The sequence below is a fragment of the Pteropus medius genome, unplaced genomic scaffold, assembly GCF_902729225.1.
Source record: "Pteropus medius unplaced genomic scaffold, Ma_sr-lr_union100, whole genome shotgun sequence".
Taxonomy (NCBI): Eukaryota; Metazoa; Chordata; class Mammalia; order Chiroptera; family Pteropodidae; genus Pteropus; species Pteropus medius.
Window position 1 is genome coordinate 19,001,411 of NW_024351730.1, and position 19,747 is coordinate 19,021,157.

Sequence of the window (19,747 nt, forward strand, 5' to 3'; positions counted from 1 at the left end):
ACCACAATAAGAAAAAAAAAAAAAATTCTCAGGCAACAATATTTACCTTTTAAAATTTATCATTCATATCCCATGTGCCATATATTACTCCCCGTTTTAATATGAGGAAATAAATTAAGAGTACTACTTTGCCTAGGGAGTCACTCAGCAAATGGCAGAGCCTGGCTACCAAGTACATCAGGCTGCAGAGCCTTTTATGCTAAAGTGCCTCTGTATAAATGATTAAACAACACAGATGAACTATTAAATGCTGAACGACAACAAAAAAACTATACTGTACACATAATAAACATTACCCAGAATGATCAAGATTTTTCTTCTTAGCCATGTCTGTCTCATCACATTCTAATGACTCATTCTGGGAACAACAAGAAATTTCAGCATGGTCAATAATTCCTCCAGAATCTTTGGCATTTAAAATCTGTGCTCTTGAGCAGCCTGAATTAGCTCTCTTCTGCCCTTTAAATGGAACAGTTTTTTTCCCAATATTCTTTGATGATTGATTTGTTTCTTCAGCAGGTTTTCGTCCACTGTTATGATACACTGACAATTCATTCCTTATTGATGAATTGTCATAAATGAGACCTGAAAGAATCAATGATAACCTAAAGTTAGCATGTTTATCCAGATTATGTGACTCACTGAAAATCGTTTATATTTACATATAAAAATATAAACATATAAACATACGCACACACCAATCTCAGAGGCTACGTTCGTTTTCAAATTAAATTCATAAACTACCTTGCTCTTTCATTTTTTTATACATGCATGAAACCCTTTAAATTTATCGTAAGCTTCCAAAACCACCTCCTCTGGCTTTGCCTACCACTCTTCTAGCCATCCTTAAGATCCAAGGTTCCAACTTCAGCTTCTCACTCTATGTACTTTCTTTGAGGGCCCTAAGTACCCACAACTTTAATTACTATCTACATGCTGATAGCCTCTTAACTAATCTCCCTTCCTTAGGCTTGCTATTCTTTAATCCACTCTTCACACTGCTTCAAGAATCATACTTGGAAAATACAAATTTAAACATTAAAACCCTGCTTAAAATCTCCTAGTGATTATCTAGAGTTTAAGGATTAAGTCAAAATTTTTCAATACTAACTCATTTCTACATCTAGAGTGTTCATTTCATTAACCACAACTCTCAGCACTCCCCTCCAAACAAACAAGCCAGCAATGCTAAACTATTTACACTTCTCTAAAGCACTGGTTATTAAGAAATAATCTCTGGTCCACCAGCATCAGCATCTGCCTGGGAATTTGTTTGAAATGCAAATTCTCAGGCCTCATCTCAGACCTACTAAATCAGAAATTCTTGGAGTACAGCCCCATAATTTATGCTTTAACAAGCCCTCCAGATAATTCTAATAAAACAATTTTTAAAAGGTCAAGCTTTCAGCTCCCGATGTCTGTACAAGCTACTTCTGCTTGAAACATTCCATTTTTCCTCCTCAACCCACTCAATCACTTAGCCAGCTCCTAATTCTTCTTTCAGGAAGCTTTCCCTAATTCCCAAACCTAAATTAGGTAAGCTCCCTCTCAACCCTTTGTTAATGTTTATCATACACCTGACTGACAATTCCTTGAGACCAAGAGTGGTTTTTACCTATCTTTGTATACTCAATGCCTAACACCAGGGGCAGGACTATGGTGAAACAAGAGAAGCCTAGAGTGGAAAAAAGTTTTTTCTCCAGTTTTATAGAGATATAATTGAGCATAACATTATATAAGTTTAAGTACATGATATAATAATTTGATATATGTATATATTGTAAAATGATTACCAGAGAGTAGATCTTAAAAGTATTCATCATAAGGGGAAAAAAATGTAACTAGGATGGAAAATTTAAGAAGGTGCTCTCAGTCATGCAAGTACTAAGCCTGAATTCACATGACCCTGAGACCAAATCCCTCCTTAAACTTCCCATTCTAAGTTTCTCACTTGCTTCACTCTAGTCTTGGCACTGCCTAACACCATTCCTGCCTCACAGTGGGCACTCAATAAATGTTTCTTGACATATGAAAAAGCAGCAGGACCACATGTACACTACAGGCAGCTTGACTGCCTGATTACTGAAATAAGCAATAGATCAGGAGTCAGGAAACCTAGGTTCTATTGTTTTCCAGTTCTAGTACAAAGGTCTATGATCTTAAGAGCAAGTCATGTTGCTTTTTCTGGGCTTCAAACTTAGTTTCGTCTTCCACCAGATGAAGGAGTTTGAACGACATGATCTATTCCTCCATTCTTTTGACTCCCTACTTGATCAGAAACCCAACATCTGTTTCAGGACTGCTACATAAATTTCAGAGTTCTAGAGCACTTATGCAAGCTCTGTAAGATTTTTATCTAGCCACATATTTACACATTCATCTACCATAGTACAGGTCTAGCTACCTGGGTCAGAAAGGCGAGTTCTCCAAAGCAGTAACAGTAATAGTTAACATTTTAATACTATATGCCATTTAATCCCTTAACAACTTAATGAAGTAAAAGTACTGGCAACTGAACAAAGTAATCTATCCAAAGTGGAGAAATCACATTTGAACTGAGATAACTCCAAAATCCAAGGAGGGCTGTGGCAGAATAAATGTATCTTATTGCTATCAATCAAGGACCCCAATGATTCAAGAATTCATAGCAATGAGGCCTCACAGATGTAGTGCCATATTTGTACTAGTCTATGACTTGTTGATCTAAATGCCCCACAGTCAACAGTATCTGCATATGTAAATGTTACCTTGTCATCTACCAATCTTTTCATGATCACTTCCCTTAAAAAAAAAATCAGTTTATTTTTTCCAAAACAAAAAAAAGAGTTTACATAGCAGGCCTAAGAATCCTGTCCTCAGAAAGGTCTGCTGGCAAAGTAAGCCCTTGGCTTACCTGTGGGGACTTAAATTTCAGAAGGGTTCCCATCATTTCCTAACTGACAGATATGGTTTCGTGTGCCTAAAATGCTTGTGCAAAACATATGGTTTATATGGAATACCCGCTTTCCTTCAGGGAGCCTGGAATTTTAGTACTTGCTAGGCAGAAGGTGTCTAGGTGACCACACCCAAGAAAACTCTTGGGCAATCAATCTCTAATGGACTCCCCTAATAGACAACATTTCACACATCTGTCACAACTCATTGCTGAAGAAATTAAGTGCCTCCTGTATATATCCACTGGGAGAGGACTCTTAGAAGCTTGCACTGGATTTTCTTTGGACTTTGAGTATGTACTTTTTCTCTGATGATTTTGCTTTGTATCCTTTCACTGTAAGGAAATTTCAAACTTCCATTATTGCCTCTCCCATTTCACTTTTACCTGATGACCCTGCTTACTATTTCACTGAGAAAACAAAAATGGTCCGAAAAGTACCTCTTCCCATCAACTCCACCAACTTCCCTTTGTCCTCATATACTCTGCCTTTCCTCTTTTACACGATATACTGTCCTTCCTCCTATCTAGGGATTAACCTTGTATTATGCACTAGATCACATCCGTATCTCATCTGCTCGAGGACTGTGATCCTGTATTTATTCTCTACCTTTTGACTGAACAGACATGCTTATGTAATATCTTGTATAATTTTTTTTTAAAAACCTTCCCTTGATTCCACATCTGTTATGACCTTTTATCTTATTGTTTCTCCTTCCTTGACTTCTACTCTCTCTTGAACCATACTCCAATTAGGCTTTTGATCTCATTATTCCACAGAAACCATTTTTATCGAGGTGACCAACAACCTCGGTGTTGCCAAAAACATACTGCCGATTTTTAACTGTCATTTAATGCAGACCATCAGCAGTATTTAAAACAGTTCATCACCCAATCCTTAAAATGTTTTCATTACTTCACTTCCATAACCTTAAAATCTCCTTCCTTTAATCTCACTAATTATCCCTTTTCAGTCTCATTTCATAGATCTTCCCCAGCTCTTCCTGACTCCTAACACTGAAGTCTCCCAAAACTCAATCCCTGGCTTGCTTTCTTCTCTAAGTACAATATATTACTAGGTGATTTCAAGCAGTCCAAAAGTTTTAAATATCATCTATATATTGATAACTTCCTAATTATATGTCCTTCTAGATCCTTCCCCCTAACTTTAGACTCATTTATCAGGCTATCTCCTTTGATATATAATTAACATATTATAACCTGAAATCTTGATATCTTTCCCAAATCTGCTTCTCTCATACCTTTCCTCATTTCAGTACATAATTGAGCTCCATTCTTCTACTTGTTCAGGCAAAAAAAAAAACCCTGAGTCATTCTATACTTCTTCACTCTAATGCCAATTTATCAGTATTTCTTTTGAGCTACCCTCAAAAAATATCATGAATCCAATCACTTTTCATTTCTTCCCTCCAACAATCTAACTAGTATCCATTTTTGTCCAGCGTTAGTTTCTCTTTACACAGAATAATCCTTTTAAAAGATGAGTCAATCAGGTCACTTCATTGCTTAAAATGTTTCAGTAGCTTCCCAATACACTTCATCTAAACTCTATTACTGCCTGCCTCTCTGACTTCATCTTCCCTGGCTTTGTCTTCCTCGGCCAAACTGGCCTTCTTGAGGTTCTTCAAACATGCCAAATGTGCCCCATCAACACCTATACAAATACTATTATTCCCTTGGTTTAGAATGCTTTACACCAAGTTATCTGTATGGCTTCCTCCTTCACTTTTTTCATAAATGTGTTCTGAAATATAATAATAGACTCTCATTTCTACCCTTCATAAAACAGTACTAAGCTCTATTTTTTTATCCGCTCTAACCCCTGCCACCTACTCCCCATCTCTATCCTTTATCTGTTTTATTTTTCTTTATTATCTATCACTTCCCACACTAGAATGTTAAGTCCACAGAGAGCAAGAAATTTTGCTTTTTGTTTTGTTTTTCCATACCTATATCCCTCTGTCTAGAATATTGTATATGATAGAGCCTCAATGAATATATTTATAATTAATTGATTTAATATTTCTATTGATAATCCAATTTAACTTTGACTTCAACAGATTTTCTCTGGAGAATCAGAGTATAAATCATATCATATCATCAACAAAAAGCCCCTTATAGAATGCATTTAAGGAGCTCCCAATGAAAATAATTTGAATGAAGATACTTACTATGCTCTGATTTTACCACCCACCAATTAGATGGACGCCTGGAAATTCTTCGACTTCTCGTGATAGTCGAAGTCATTTCTTCCGATACAAGTTTGTTCTTCTTTTCACAGTCCCCATTTTTTTTCCGATTTTCTACATGAGGAACATTAGTGCTACTTTTCTTACTTCCTAAATTAAACAAAACCATAAGAACAATTCATAATCTGCTGAGTCGAAGTTTTTTCAGAAAACTACAACAGATTATATATATATATTCCAAAAAGGAAAAATGAAATATATGGTTCCTTCCAACTACTTACCAATTTCCCAATTAAAAGAAAAAAAAGGTAGCTACTTCTTTTCTGTTTTGAAATAATTCATGATTTTTGCCAATCTACTTTTTGGAAGAGGAAATTTAAAGTAAGTTTTCAATAAAGATGTCTTTCCTATATAAAGAAAAGATTGTGAACAAAATTTAAAAAGAGGAAATAGAAAAAAAGAAACAATAAATATGGCAAGCTAAACTGCTAACTGAAAAGATTTGGCATCAATAGTAATTTCATTTTATGACAAAGGAAAATGGGTAGAAAGAGAATATAGCAGAAGAGACATGTAAATTCTAGTTTTATTTTTGTGACTAACAACCAGGAAGGAGAGAAAATCAGGGAAACAGGTTATTTTAATATAAATATTGCAGCTGAGATAGGCAGGACCACCAAAGTGGGTTTAACACTGGAGAATTTTATTTTTTGAGAAACAGGTTTAAAAAATTAGATTTTAGTAGATAAAATGGAAGTTTCCTGACCATCAAATAAGAAAACAGCATGTATTAAGCATCTGGGACAAACATTACTATGGAGTCCAAAGCAGAAATTAAAATCATATCAAGTAAGAAAAAACACAGAGTAAATAAACTGCATAAAGGTATGTAAGACCAATAGAGCAGGCATTACATATAAACACATAATTAGTTATTAAACTATATAGAATAAAAAGAAAAAGGGAGAACATAGTAGAGGTTGAAATCTGAAAATACAAGACCAGAACTTTCACTAAGAAAGTAAATTTGGGGAAGTAACTCAAACAGAGAAGATATCTAACGTAAAGAATAATTTTCTCAAGGTATGAATGTAAAGAAAATTCAAAGAACAAACTATTAAACTTAAGGAATATGGAGTCACAAAAATTTATAGGTGGAATGAGGAAAAGTAATCAATAAAGACATAGAAGGAAATCAAACAAAGAAATAAGGAATGGAATAAGATTATTACGGTATCAGAAATTAGCTAGTATTTAATTAGGTGAGAATGAAAACTGCATGTTAGTCATCCTGACCATCTATAGCATATTACATTGTGTTTGGCACATAGGCTCTCAATAAATTGGCAGTGAAATAACGAATCCAGGTCTAAACCAGGGTTTCTCTAGGCAATGAAAATGGCAAAAAAATGCTATCCAGCATGAGCTATTTTAGATACTATCTAGGTTTTTGATCTCAAAGTATGGTTCATAGATCAGTTATACCAGCATCACCTGGGAGAGATTGTTTAGAAATACAGAATCTTGGGTCCCACCAACACGTACTAAATCAATTTATAATCAGTATTTTAACAAGATCTACAGGGAATTCAAATACACACACATTTTTCAGTCATTCTCCCAGTTAAACCTGATTGCGGAGTAGAGAGGTAGAGGAGGAAGTGAGCCAAATTATGTCAGCGATATCACTCTCTGATTCTATTTTGATAATAAGTTATAGGATTTGGCAATACTTTGAAATTGGGATAAAGAGAACAACTCATGCTTATAAAAGGAGTAAAAGGAAAATATTAGCCTTAATGAAACTGAACAAGCACAAAAAAGTTGATGAAAAAGGAACTTTACCAATATTGTGCTTAATAATAGTATCAACCATCACTTCAGAAGTGATGACAAAAGGAGATATTGGAAGAGCCACCAAGTACAAAGTAAAAATTCAACAGTAAAGATCTTTTAGGGATATAGAAAATAATAAAAGGTCAATTTACAAAACAAAGCAAAGATATAGAACTTTCAAAATCGTTACCACTGATTCATAGCTTAAATTATCTGTATAGATGCAAGAACCCTTATCAATGAACATCATTTTCCTGCCCCCTATTTTTCCACCCTCATTTTTCTTCTCCAACTCCTTTTCTTCTATTTACCGCTCCCTCATTCCCCTTCCCTTATGCCTGCCAAAGTATCCTAAGAAACTGCTCTAATAATTGAGAGATGCTGATGACAGAGCTTATTGCCCATGTTCATGAACCAACTTAAAAAAAAATAAATGTGAACAATGATTGAGGAAAAAAGAATACGAGGGGGAAAATGTTATCACCAAAAGACTTACTTGGACAGTGATAGAGAAAAAGAATATCATACAAAGTCCAAAACAAACCAATTAAGATCATTTTGGAAACCAGTTCAGAATCAGGAAAAGTTAGAAACTGAATGACAAAGAATTTAGAAAATGAATAAATAAGAACACATACAGAAGATAAAACTGATATACGAACAGTCTGTACTGTGAAAAGAGTTGACTTAAAACTGAGGGAACGTGTTACAAGTAGGGCAATAGCTAGAAAAAGAGGTGACTTGTGACGAATTTTTACTACTATAAAAAAATCTCACATATTTACTTGTAAAGAAGTAGGATTCTGAAGGTGGAACATGTTTTAACAAAATTATTCATCCAAATCAGAGTAATACTTCTGTCACTGATGATAATGTATTCCAATAACCTGCAGATAAAACTGCTAAGATTAAGAACTGGAGGCTACTTTAGGAATAGGACAGATATAATCCCTGTTCTTGTGGAACTTTCCGTCTAGATTCTAGAGGGAAATACAGATATTCAGTAAGTAATTATGTCCGATAAAATGAACAGGGTGTTACTGAAGCATGTATAGGAATATATCAGGGTGGGGTAATAATTAAGGGAAGTGATATTTAAACTGAGCACAAAGCTTGGTAGGGAACAGGATACATTTAGGAAAATTTTTCTAAGCAAAAGAAACAGCATATTCAAAGGCCTACAGGCTGGGAAAGTGGTCTGTTTACAGAACTGGGAGAAAATCATTATAAAGCAACTCATATGAACCTGAAGATGCAAAGAGAAGCCAAGGGGTATGTGTGGAAATTGCTACAACAATCTAAGAATTAAATGACTCTAGCTTGGCTAAGGGGATAGCAGGAGGAACTGAGAGAATTAACAGATTTGAAAACTACTTAGGAAGAAGTTGACTTACTGACTGCATATGGATTGCTAGGTAAAGGAAAGAGTTAAAGATGATTTGGTTTCTGGAGCAATTAGATTGATTATGGCTCCATTTATGAAGATAGGAAAACTAGACGAGGAGCAAGTTTGGAGGAATTTAGTTTCCAATATGTTCAGTCTGAGAAGCCTGTTAAGGTATCAAAAGCAGAAAAGTCAACTGATTCAACCCAAGTCATCAGTTTAAGCATGACAAGTTTGTCAAAGTCCCTTTCGAATTAAAGACAAATTATCTTCAGCATAAAAATATCTTTGAAATTAAATTAAGACAAATTATCTTCAGAATAAAAATATCTTTTAAATTAAATTATCTTCATATTATTTGTCTTTGAAAATTGATATAGTTGGCCTCTCAAAGAGGCTATTACTCACCCTAATCCACAAAATCTGTGAAGGTGGTACCTGAAATGGCAAGAGACTTTTGCAGATGTGATTAAGAATATAAACCTTAAAACAGTGTGATTATACTGGATAATCCAGGTTGACCTAACCTCATTACGTATGTCCTTAAAAGTAGTGGTCAGAGAGATAGGACAATGGAAGAAGTAGTAAGAGAAATTCAAACTGTGAGAAGGCTGACATTACTGGTTTTGAAGATATGAGAGAGGAGCCATGACTCAAGGAATATAGATGACTTCAAGAGGCTAGAAAAAGTACAGATTTTCTCCTAGAACCACCAGAAAGAAATGTAACCATGTAAACACCTTGATTTTAGCCCAGTGAGATCCATTTCAGATTTCTGCCCCATAGAACTGCAAGATAATAAATGTGTATTGTTTTAAGCAACAAAGTATATAGTAATTTGTTATGACAGCAATAGAAAATTAATACAATTGGTATGGTAATTAATCAGAATGTTATATTCCCTAACCTAGATAAAAAAGAATTAAATATATGTGAAAATTAGTGTGCAAAATTTAGCAAGTACTAAATAAACATTTAAAATTTATAATTAAAGAGAGTATCCTTCAAGTATACTTTCATAATACATTTCTTCCAAAGGAATTATGGACAAATCAAAATGTTGTGCCTTCGAATTTGTGAATTCATATTCTATTTAAAGTACTAGTAAGAAAAAAACTTTCTTGTAATTCTCATCCTCACTTTAGTCAGATTCTTTATGTTGTATTTTCTTAAAACGGCCAACTACTAATTAGAAACTAAAAGAAGCAAAATAAGTAAGAACAATTCCAGCAAAAAAAAAATATAGGACATGCCTAACATTTACAAAAGGGGTCCACATAAATAGAAAAGGTTGCTTTTTGCCCTCTATTTTAAGCAGAATTTTTCAAAGACACAAAGGCACACATAGACAAAATGGAAATCTGACAAATATTATTTTAGGTGATATAAAGTATGTGTTATAGAATACACAAAAAGAAAGCTAAAGTAATGAGTAATTAATAATTATATTAAACTAGAATTTGTTTTTATAGAAACTAGCTTAAATATTGTGCTTTAATGTGATATTTCTCTGCTCTAAATCAGCAATATTGTATTCAACTATGCACATATACAATTCCGGTCAAGAGTTTTCTGGTTTGTTAATAGTTTTTCCAATTTGAGCATCAAAAACATTTTCATTTATTTTAAAACTTAATAGGGCTGAAAAAAAATATGGGGTCTAGGATGGGACATATTCTGGGCCAGTATTTTTTTAACCCCCTTTGAGTTTTATCTCCTACCTTATAGGATGGTCAAGAAGGATTAAATTATATTATATACATATAGTGTCTAAAACATTTGATAAGTGTTTTCTATTCCACTAACTATTCTGGAGAAAATTATTTCTATAAGAATAACTACCTTTTCTCTCTGTTACTTAAAAAGTGATACATAAATTGATCTATTCTTTATGACAGCATCATCATTAAAAACCTCAATCACTGTATAATAATGACATAAAGAGAGTAGCCATACTCCAGGTTTGTCCGAAACAATCCCAGTCAAGTTACTGTCTTTGATATCCTCTCTTCGTGCTCGTGTCCCAGTCTGGATGATAAATGATACAGTGACCGAAGATAAAAAATCTATTGATATTAATTGGATAATTGTTCTCTGTGCTTCCATTTATCATCCTGTACGTTCATCTGTTGGTCTAGAGACCCCACTGGATTGATCTTTTTTAGGAGTGAAAACTGTGTCTCAGTAACCTTTGTTATTTCAGTATTTAATACTGGATCTGGCATTTAATTACTGGTAGATAAATGAGTAAATGATGAAACAGAAGAGTGTGAATTTTTATCCTCTAAGAAATAGCCCCACACCATCCTGGTCCTCCCTACCACCCCCGACCCACCACTCAATTTATATTTAAATAAGCCTCAAGAATACATGATGCTGTCTTATTTGAGTTCTTGTAACTAGCTCGTTTACCAACCTTTCCCTTATATGTGCTTGCCATGTCGGAAGTACACAAAAATCAAAGGACTTGGAATTGAATTATATGTAAATAAGAGGTTCTAGAAACGAGCCTGTAGGCTTTTGAAGCTCTTTATAGATTTAGGTTTACTTTGCCTACTTCCCAAAGCTCAACAGAACTATTACAAAACATAAATGGTAGAATAACGTTCATAGGTATATTTAATACAAACACTTACCTGCAGGTGGCATTTGATTTTTGGAAATATGAACATTTCTCATTTCTTCACACTCTTTCATATTTCTGTCTGAGTTTCTCTGTGACTTGTCTTGGGCAATATGTGACATATTTATATTTTTATCTTTAGACTGTTCCACATCAACCTGTTCTTCAACTACTTTGGCCTTAAATTTTCTTTGTTTTTGTTTTATATTCCTTTTGTTTCCAGATGATTTTTCTGCTTTCTCAGAATACATTTCATATTTTGTAGATCTACAATTACTTTCCATTTCCTCTGTCAAAGCACAATTTCTGCCCAGTTTTTTTTGTTCAGAGGGCTGAGATTTCTCTACTGGGTGAGCTTTGCCAGAATGTTTGTCACTTGTCACAGTTGCAGGTGATAAATTGTGATGTTTTTCTTTTGACTTCTTACTTTGAAGGAGTGTGGTGCTCATAGTAGGGGATACTGTGCGTTGTTTCCGAGGCACAGCCTTTCTTGGTATAGTAATCCAAGATCGATTAGCAAAACTTCTATCTGATTCATCAATTATAAATTCATCCTCTAACAACTTCGTATCTTTTGCAGGAGATGAATGCAGTGGAGCAGTTTCTATATGCCTAACAACAGGACTAGAAGAGAATATTACAATAAATAATAGCTCAAAAAAAAATAAAGCTCTTACTTTTTCTTACTGAAGAAAATAATCTATATAATAAATAAAATCTACGTATCTTTTAAAGAGCAGTTCACGTCTCCTCAATTTTATCTTACCCTTAAAAAACCTTCCCTCCTTTCACATTTCTATACTATCTGATCTTACTCATTTGTAACACTAATGGGATCACAGAAATTTAGAGCTGGAAGAAAGCTTGGACCTTAACTAATTTGATGCTTCCCACCCATTATATAGTTATTAAAAAGTTGAAATCCGAGATGTGTAAATATAGCCAGATACATTGACTGAGAGTCCAAAACTGTATGCCATCATTATATGTTACATATAATTACATAATTATATATTTTATACAATATTATGTGTATATATATGTAATGTTATATAAAAATTATATGTTTGTATATTTATATTGGGGCCTAAATTAGATTTCTAGATCAAATTCCAACATAAGGGGCAGCTTCCCTCACACTAACAAGTCGCAGATACCAGTAGTGTATCTGAGAATTCAGCTCAATTCTGACACTATCTACTCAAAGATACTGTCAGATTCCACAGGTTACGGGTTCAATCCTACAAGACTATCCCCATCTCCACCTCACCCCACACACATACACACTTCAGACGCCATTTACAAGCCCAGACTACCTGTGCTTCCGAATAACTAGCTACAAACTAGAAGTTCTCAAAAACCCCCTCCAAGTCAGAATGCCAATCACAAGTCCAGATAGTTAACTATCTACTTCTGACCAACTGGCTATAAATGAGATGTCACAAAACTTATCTACTTCTGACCAACTGGCTATAAATGAGAGGTCACAGAACTTAAAGAAACTTGTTACTTACTAGATCATGGGTTTATTGTAAAAGGATATAAATGAGGAAAAGCCAGATGGAAAAGAAGCATACGGAAAGGTATGTGGGAAGGCACTCGACTCTTGCCACATCTCCAAGTGTTCATCAACTTGGAAGCTCTCCAAACCCCATCCACTTGGCTTTTTAATGGAGGCTTTCTTACATGGTCATGATTGATTAAATCACTGGTCATTGGTGATTGGCTAAACCTCCAGCCCTTCTTCCCTCCCTGGAGGTCTGTGATGGGACTGAAAATTCCACGGTTAAGTTCCGTTGGCAAATCAACCCCATTGTTACAAATGCTTTCTAAGAGTCATCTCTTTACTATAACAAAAGACACCTTTGTTTCACTCTCAACACTTAAGAAATTCCAAGAGTTCTGGGAGCTCTGAACCAGGAATTGTGGATGAAGACCAAATATAAATGAGAAATATATTTTGGTCAATCTATATGACCAAATATATATTTCTTATAAATCACAATATCGCAACATCCAAAATAAGATGATTTCTCAGATACCTTCAAGTCTAACATTCTAAGAAAATACTTATATATCATATACTAAAATATATAAAAATTCCAAATCTGAATAATTCACACATATTTTCACATGTTTCAATACTGTATTGTAATTATGGTATAGAAGCAAATGGAGAATACCCAGAAAAGTAAGTGCATTGGGATTAAACAGAACCTCTTCCAATTAGTTGGGAAACCTTTCAGAGAAGGAAAAAATTATTCAAAGAATGATATCCCTCCAAAATTCATAAATTAAAATCTAATACCCAATATGACAATATTTGAGGGTGGGGCCTTCAGTAAGTGATTAGGTTATCAGGGTAGAATGGTCATGTATGGAATTAGTACCCTTATAAAAGAGGCCCCAGAGAGCCCCTTGCCACCTTCTACCATTTGTATAGCAAAAAGACAGCCATCTACGAACCAGCACTCAAACCTCACTAGACACTGAAACTATATGAACCTTGATCTTGAACTTCTCAACCTCCAGAACTGTGAAAAATAAATTTCTGTTGTTGGAAGCCACCCAATCCACTGTAGTCTGTTATAGTAGCTCGAATGGACTAAGACAACGCTATTAAAGTACAGAACAGAGAACAATGAACTCTGGCTAGGTAGAAAAATCAAAAAAGAGGAAATGAAAGAAAATCAGAAGGAAGAGCATATGCAAAAGCAATGAAGCAAGAAAGCATCAGGAATAGGGAGTAGTTATATTTGGCCACAGCAATTAAACATAAAATTAACTTTATTCACTAGTTCATTAAAAAGAACATTCAAAAAAATTTTTTTTTGGACAGAGATATAATTAGCCCATAAGTGTAACATATTTGTATCAGATGGTAGGCAACATCCAAACATGGGGTAAAAGATTCCAGAGAGGGAGAGACAGAGAGGTGGGGGGAGAGGGAGACAGAGAGATCTCAACTACAGAGCAGAGGCTGAACAAAAAAGGAATTTCATTCACTCATTAAGTTTTCATAAAACCTTCCTAACATATTCACATATTCCTATAGATATCACAGAAAACATAAAAGAAACTCTAACTCCTGGAAAGAAAAGCTTATTTGTTAATCTACTGAGAAAGACATACATAAAATAGTTAAACTAAAATGCAAGGCATAAACTTTAAATAACACTAGAGTTGAGACTTGGAAAAAATTAGAAGACTAGCATGGCCTTAAAAGAAAATGGAGATTGGCATATGCCAAAGGCAAAATGTGTACTGAAGCAGGAACAGCTGCAAATATGTATGACCAAGTTGGCAGAAATGGTTAATTAGTGACAATGGAGGCCTTAAATACCAGCTGACAAATCTGAAGTTATTCTATAGACCAGTGGTTCTCACCCTAGCTACCATTAATCCTAGCTAATTCTAATGTGTAGCTGCAATTAAGAATCACTGTTTTTGACACTGCAGAACAATTGACAGTTTTCAACAGGTATGAACAGACTGAAATTTACTTTATAACTATCCTTTTATTGGCACATCAGTAGAAAAAAATTTAAAACACTTAGTGAAATCCTGACATAATTCTGTTTCTAAATACTGCCTTCATCTTGGATATCATGTAAACTAGAAAGTGATGATGAGCGGAAGCAATGAAAGCTGAATAAATTTATCTTCTGTCACATCTAATTTAGTTCCTATTAAATTATGGGTTTGGAGTGATTTACTGGTAAGAAACTACACCTTCCTTACAGGTTAGGCATAATTTCAATTAACTTTTTGTCAATTAAGATTCCAGTTAAATAGCTTAGAAAGTGTTCATAAAATGTGAAAGAAAAAATATCTCAAAGGACAGTTTCTTAATAACTCACCTGGATTCACTTTTCCTTTTTAAAGTTTCTAAAAACAGTGTTGAAAAACTCTTTTTAGCTTGTGATTGAATTTCATATTCTGAACCTTGTATTCTTTTCTGCGATGCTTCTGCCAGTTTCCTCTCTTGTGGTCTTCCTGATACTTCATCCTGTATATCTGATACTTTATTCTCTATTTCTGCTTTCTTGGAAATATCTTTATCTACTTTCTTCGAAATATCTTTATCTTCAAAGTTTAACCTAAAAGGTTAAAAAGAAGATAAGCTGCTGAATGCTCCCACAGTTTGCTGAGTTACAAGTTTTCCTGAACTCCCTTACAGTGAAAACACAGACCACTTACAAAAATTTCCTGAGCCTTTATTTAAAATGTATAAATGCTGATTTGTAATCCCTTACAAAAAATTTAAGGCAAATTGCTCAGAAAAATTGTTTTGTATTTGTCAATAAAAAATAAAACAGTTAAATCATACGCCAAGGAAATGTATAGCTTATAGCTAAATTTCTCAAACATTTAATATGTATTCAAAGCATTTGGAAAATCTTATTAAAATGTAGATTCTGATTCAGTAGGTCAGGGGCACGGTTTGAAATTCTGTACAGCAGGTTCTCAAATAAGATAATTTCGTTCAGCATTTCATTAGACCGTTGATGAGATACTTACCTCTTGTTTATGTCAATCAGCCTATGGTAAACTTGGTTTTGTAACACATCATTTTGCTTAAAATCAAAGAACCTAATAATGACGTTTAGTGAGGACTTACTATATTACTAACAAGCTTCCAAAAAACGCCATTACTCTTTATCCTTAGCCACAGACCATACTTTGAATACTAAAATCTTAGAATGTACCTCACTCTTTGGTTTCAAAAATCACATAAGACCCTAGAGAGAAATTACACTCACTGCAGGGGTCTACAATAGCAAAAGGCCTTACATGATCTACTTTGCTTTTTAAAGGCCAAGGAGAAAAGCCAAGAAATGGATATTGTTAACCACAACTCATCCTTATTAATACTTATCCTCTGCTACCCAGAGAAATAAACTGTTACATACCTACCCTTGTAATTACAAATAACACAGAGGAAACACCAATTGTTTCTCTTAGGAAGTTATAAAATCTTATGATCAAAAAAAAAAATGTTTTTCCATAGTCTATGGAAAAGTTACCCCTAGATTTTCTGAAGTACACTTTAAGGCCTCCTTATTAAACATAAATTTAATATATACTGAATGTATGTTATATTATTCTCATAATGTTAATATTCCTCAATATTTACTATAAAATACACAAAAGATTATACTTTTTTTTAAATAAAAGGTAAAAATTCTATACTAGGATTAATATTATTTAAATAAATAAAAGTTCACCTTTTTTTGGTTTTAAGAGAAATCTCTGTACTTGAAGACAGCATATTTACTGAATTTTCAAAAGTGTAGGTCTCTCTCTTTTGGGCAATAGATGAAATAGCATTTTGCGATACAGATGTTTTTGGATCCAAAAGAACAGAAGGTGAGCCAACAGATAAGTAAAATTCCTCATCGGCTTCATTGTGATGATCTTTTAGTTTTTTATTTGACATTTTTCTTGAGTCAGGTGTATTTTTAGAGCCAACATCTGTTGCCAAAGTTTTCTGATGATCTTCATGGGTATGAACTAGAAGAAAATTATATAAAGATTTTTAAAAGTTTTTAAATAATATTAGGACCAAATAAGCTTTTTAAAATTCATCAACAATTAGAAAGTTTTCAGAAGACGCAGATCATTTACATTTACAATCAAAGGTCTATAATTAAGTATGTACTTCAAAAGTTATAATTTATCAAATTAATAAAATGAAATATATATTTGGTCCATGCTCTGAAATTTTGAAATGTAGTAAATCCTCATAGAAAATTCACAATTTTATTGATATAGTTAATTTATTTAAGATCTGAATAAATCTATACACAGCTAAAATAATGAAGTAATCTTAGAGAAATTATGAGATTTAATCTTGAAGTTAAGAGTCAGTAAAAAGGGCAGCTAGATGAACATATATTTATACATATACATACACAGATGTAGATATATAACAGATACAGAGATCTATAGCAAATATATATATATAAAGAGAATATGTGTGTGTATAAAGAGGAAATATATATATGTATATTCTTTTAACCTCAACCTTCAAATATCAAAGAAAAAGTAGAATGACGGGGTATTATTCATATAGATTCATACCATTTAGAAGCAAAGATTAAAAATTAAAAATACGACCAAAAATAGTTTTTGATTCTGGAATAAGATGGCAGAGTCACTTTTTCTCACTTTTCACTCTAAATACAACTAAATTCCCTGATAATTACCTATCGAAAAACAATAATAGAACTGTGAAAACTGGAAGGAAGAAGGTATATTTTCTAGGAACCTCAAGCCGTAAGCAACAACAGACAATATGGTGAATCCCCTAGGTTTGCCTTATATCTCCTATATACCTCCAGACTGGGCACTAGAGAGGCCTGCAACCTAGAATGGCCAATAGGTATAGGGGAGGGGAAAAAAACCTACATTCTCTGGCCAAAAGACTTAGAGAAGGGAAACACAACAGAAACCTAGTGGGAAACTCCCATTCCCACTCCACAGCCCCCCACATGGGGCATTCTGCAGCACTGGCAAGGCAGCAAAGCCAGGCCATACTCCCTAGGTGTTACGGGACAGCAGCAGCAGGGAGCAAGGCCCTGTGCCAACTCTGTCCTTGGGCCGACCCAGTACCCACTTTAATAATCTGAGTATTTAGGACATAGGATCCACAGGAAGCTGCACAATAGCGAATCCTCTGACCTTCCCAACCACTGCTTCACAGACCAAGGTGACATTTTGATCCGCTGGTACTATTTACACTGCAAGTCATCTTAGACCCTGCTTCCAATGAGAGCACCGATGGACAGTGTAATCTGAGGCAGGAATAGCATAAGAGAACCCTGCATCCCCCTATCCTGTCCTCCACCTAGTCACATGGAGATCCATTGCCAGAAGCTTTTGACCCTAACCCCCTTGAGTGTACAAGGAAGGACATCAGGATGTTCAGGAAAGCACCTTCCATCCACCCACACAGCACTAGCAAGAACTGAGCTAGAATCCTAGCAGCGCTGGTTAAAGAAGCAGACTAAAATACCACTGCAAGGACTCTAATAAACATTTAACTGTCATTGGAAATAAAATCGTAAAAGTAAGCAAAAACCTATGTACTACAACAAAGGATTTAAATATAACCTAGAGTCTCCTAACATAATAACCAAAATGTCGAGGATACAATCAAAATGACTCATCATACCAAAACACTGGAAAAAACACAACCTGAACAAGAAAATATGATCAGTGGATGCAAATGGACAAAGACGTAATTATTTAACAAGAATTTTAAAGGAGTAATCATAAAAATATTTTAACAATCAATTATAAGTACTCTTGAAACAAATGAAAAAACAAACTACTAAAGATAGATATGAGTTACAACAGAGCCAGTTGTTTCAGACTTTAGCCATTCTGATGGTTGTGCAGTGGTATCTAATTATTGTTTTAATTTAAAATTTCCTAATGACAAGGATGATTAACAAATGAAAACCACAATGAGATACTACTTCACACCCATTGGAATGGCTATTACAAAAAAAAAACACACCACACAGAAAATAACAAGTTTCAATAAGAATGTAGAGAAAATGTAATCTTCAATACTGCAAGGTGGGAATGTAAAATGATGCAGCCACCATAGAAAACAGTTTGGTGGTTCCTCAAAAAATTAAAAACACGATCATCATACGATCCAATAATTTCTTTTCTGGGTATATATCCAGAAGAACTGAAAGCAGGGAATGTAAGACATATTTATATACCCGTTCATAGCAACATTATTCACAATAGACAAACGGTAGAAACCACCTAAATGTCCATCAATGGACAAATGGATAAAACAAAATGTGGTACATACGTACAATGGAATGTTATTCAGACTTGAAAAAGAAGGAAATTCTGACACATGCTACAACATGGATAAACCTTGAAGACATTATGCTAAATGAAATAAGCCAATTGCAAAAGGACAAATATTGCATGATTCCACTCATGGGGGTATTTAGAGTAGTCAAATTCAGAGACAGAAAGTAAAAAGGCGATTACCAGAGGCTTTGGGGGAGGGTGATTGCTTAAATGGGTATAGAGGTTTGAGTTCACAAGATGAAGTAGTTCTGTGGATGGATGGTGGTGATGGTTGAACAACGTGAATATACTTAATGCAAATGAACTGTACATTTAAAAATGGTTTAAGGTAAATAAGATAAATCTTATTATTTTGCCATAATTTTTTAAAAATTATTTTTAAGAAGGAATATAAAACAAATAACGTGTTTAAATATAAGTATTGTTTAAAACAAAAATAAAGTCTTGTTAAAACATCAAAATATGTAATAACAATTTAAATATAAACTAAAAGGAATAAAATATATGACAATACCAAGTCAGTTGAGAATTAGAGAGTTGTTCTGGTTACTTTGTCTGCATAATAAATAACTCTTTAACTTGGTGGTATAAAACAACCACTATTGTGTTCATGGATTCTATGGGGCAGGAATTCAGCAAGGCACAGTAGAGATGGCTTGTCTCTGTTCCATGAAGTCCAAGGCCTAGAATCATTTGGAAGCTTTCTTATTCACATGACCAACATGTAGGGCTGGCTATAGGCTGAGGGACTATTTTTATGTATCTCTGCAAGTAGGTTTGTGTGGGCTTCCTCATAACATGGTGTCCAGATTCCAACGGTGGGGAGAGGAGAGAGTCATATCTTAAGAGGGAAATAAGGAGGGAGAAAGGGAGCTAAGCAGAAGCCTTATAGCCTTTTATGACCTAACCTTGGAAGTCAC

General features: G+C 34.2%; 1 protein-coding gene across 2 annotated transcripts in view; it reads right to left on the bottom strand.

Moving 5' to 3' along the window:
* The window catches only part of CENPC (centromere protein C), a 67,774-nt gene that overhangs the window by 31,880 nt on the left and 16,147 nt on the right, over window positions 1–19,747 (bottom strand). For both annotated transcript variants that reach the window (XM_039845340.1, XM_039845341.1), the window contains 5 exons: window positions 16,214–16,499; window positions 14,846–15,085; window positions 10,999–11,609; window positions 5,125–5,292; window positions 297–585 (listed from right to left, as the gene is read on the bottom strand). In XM_039845340.1, the coding sequence (XP_039701274.1) occupies window positions 297–585; window positions 5,125–5,292; window positions 10,999–11,609; window positions 14,846–15,085; window positions 16,214–16,499 (1,594 nt within the window). The remainder of the gene's footprint in view (window positions 1–296; window positions 586–5,124; window positions 5,293–10,998; window positions 11,610–14,845; window positions 15,086–16,213; window positions 16,500–19,747) is intronic.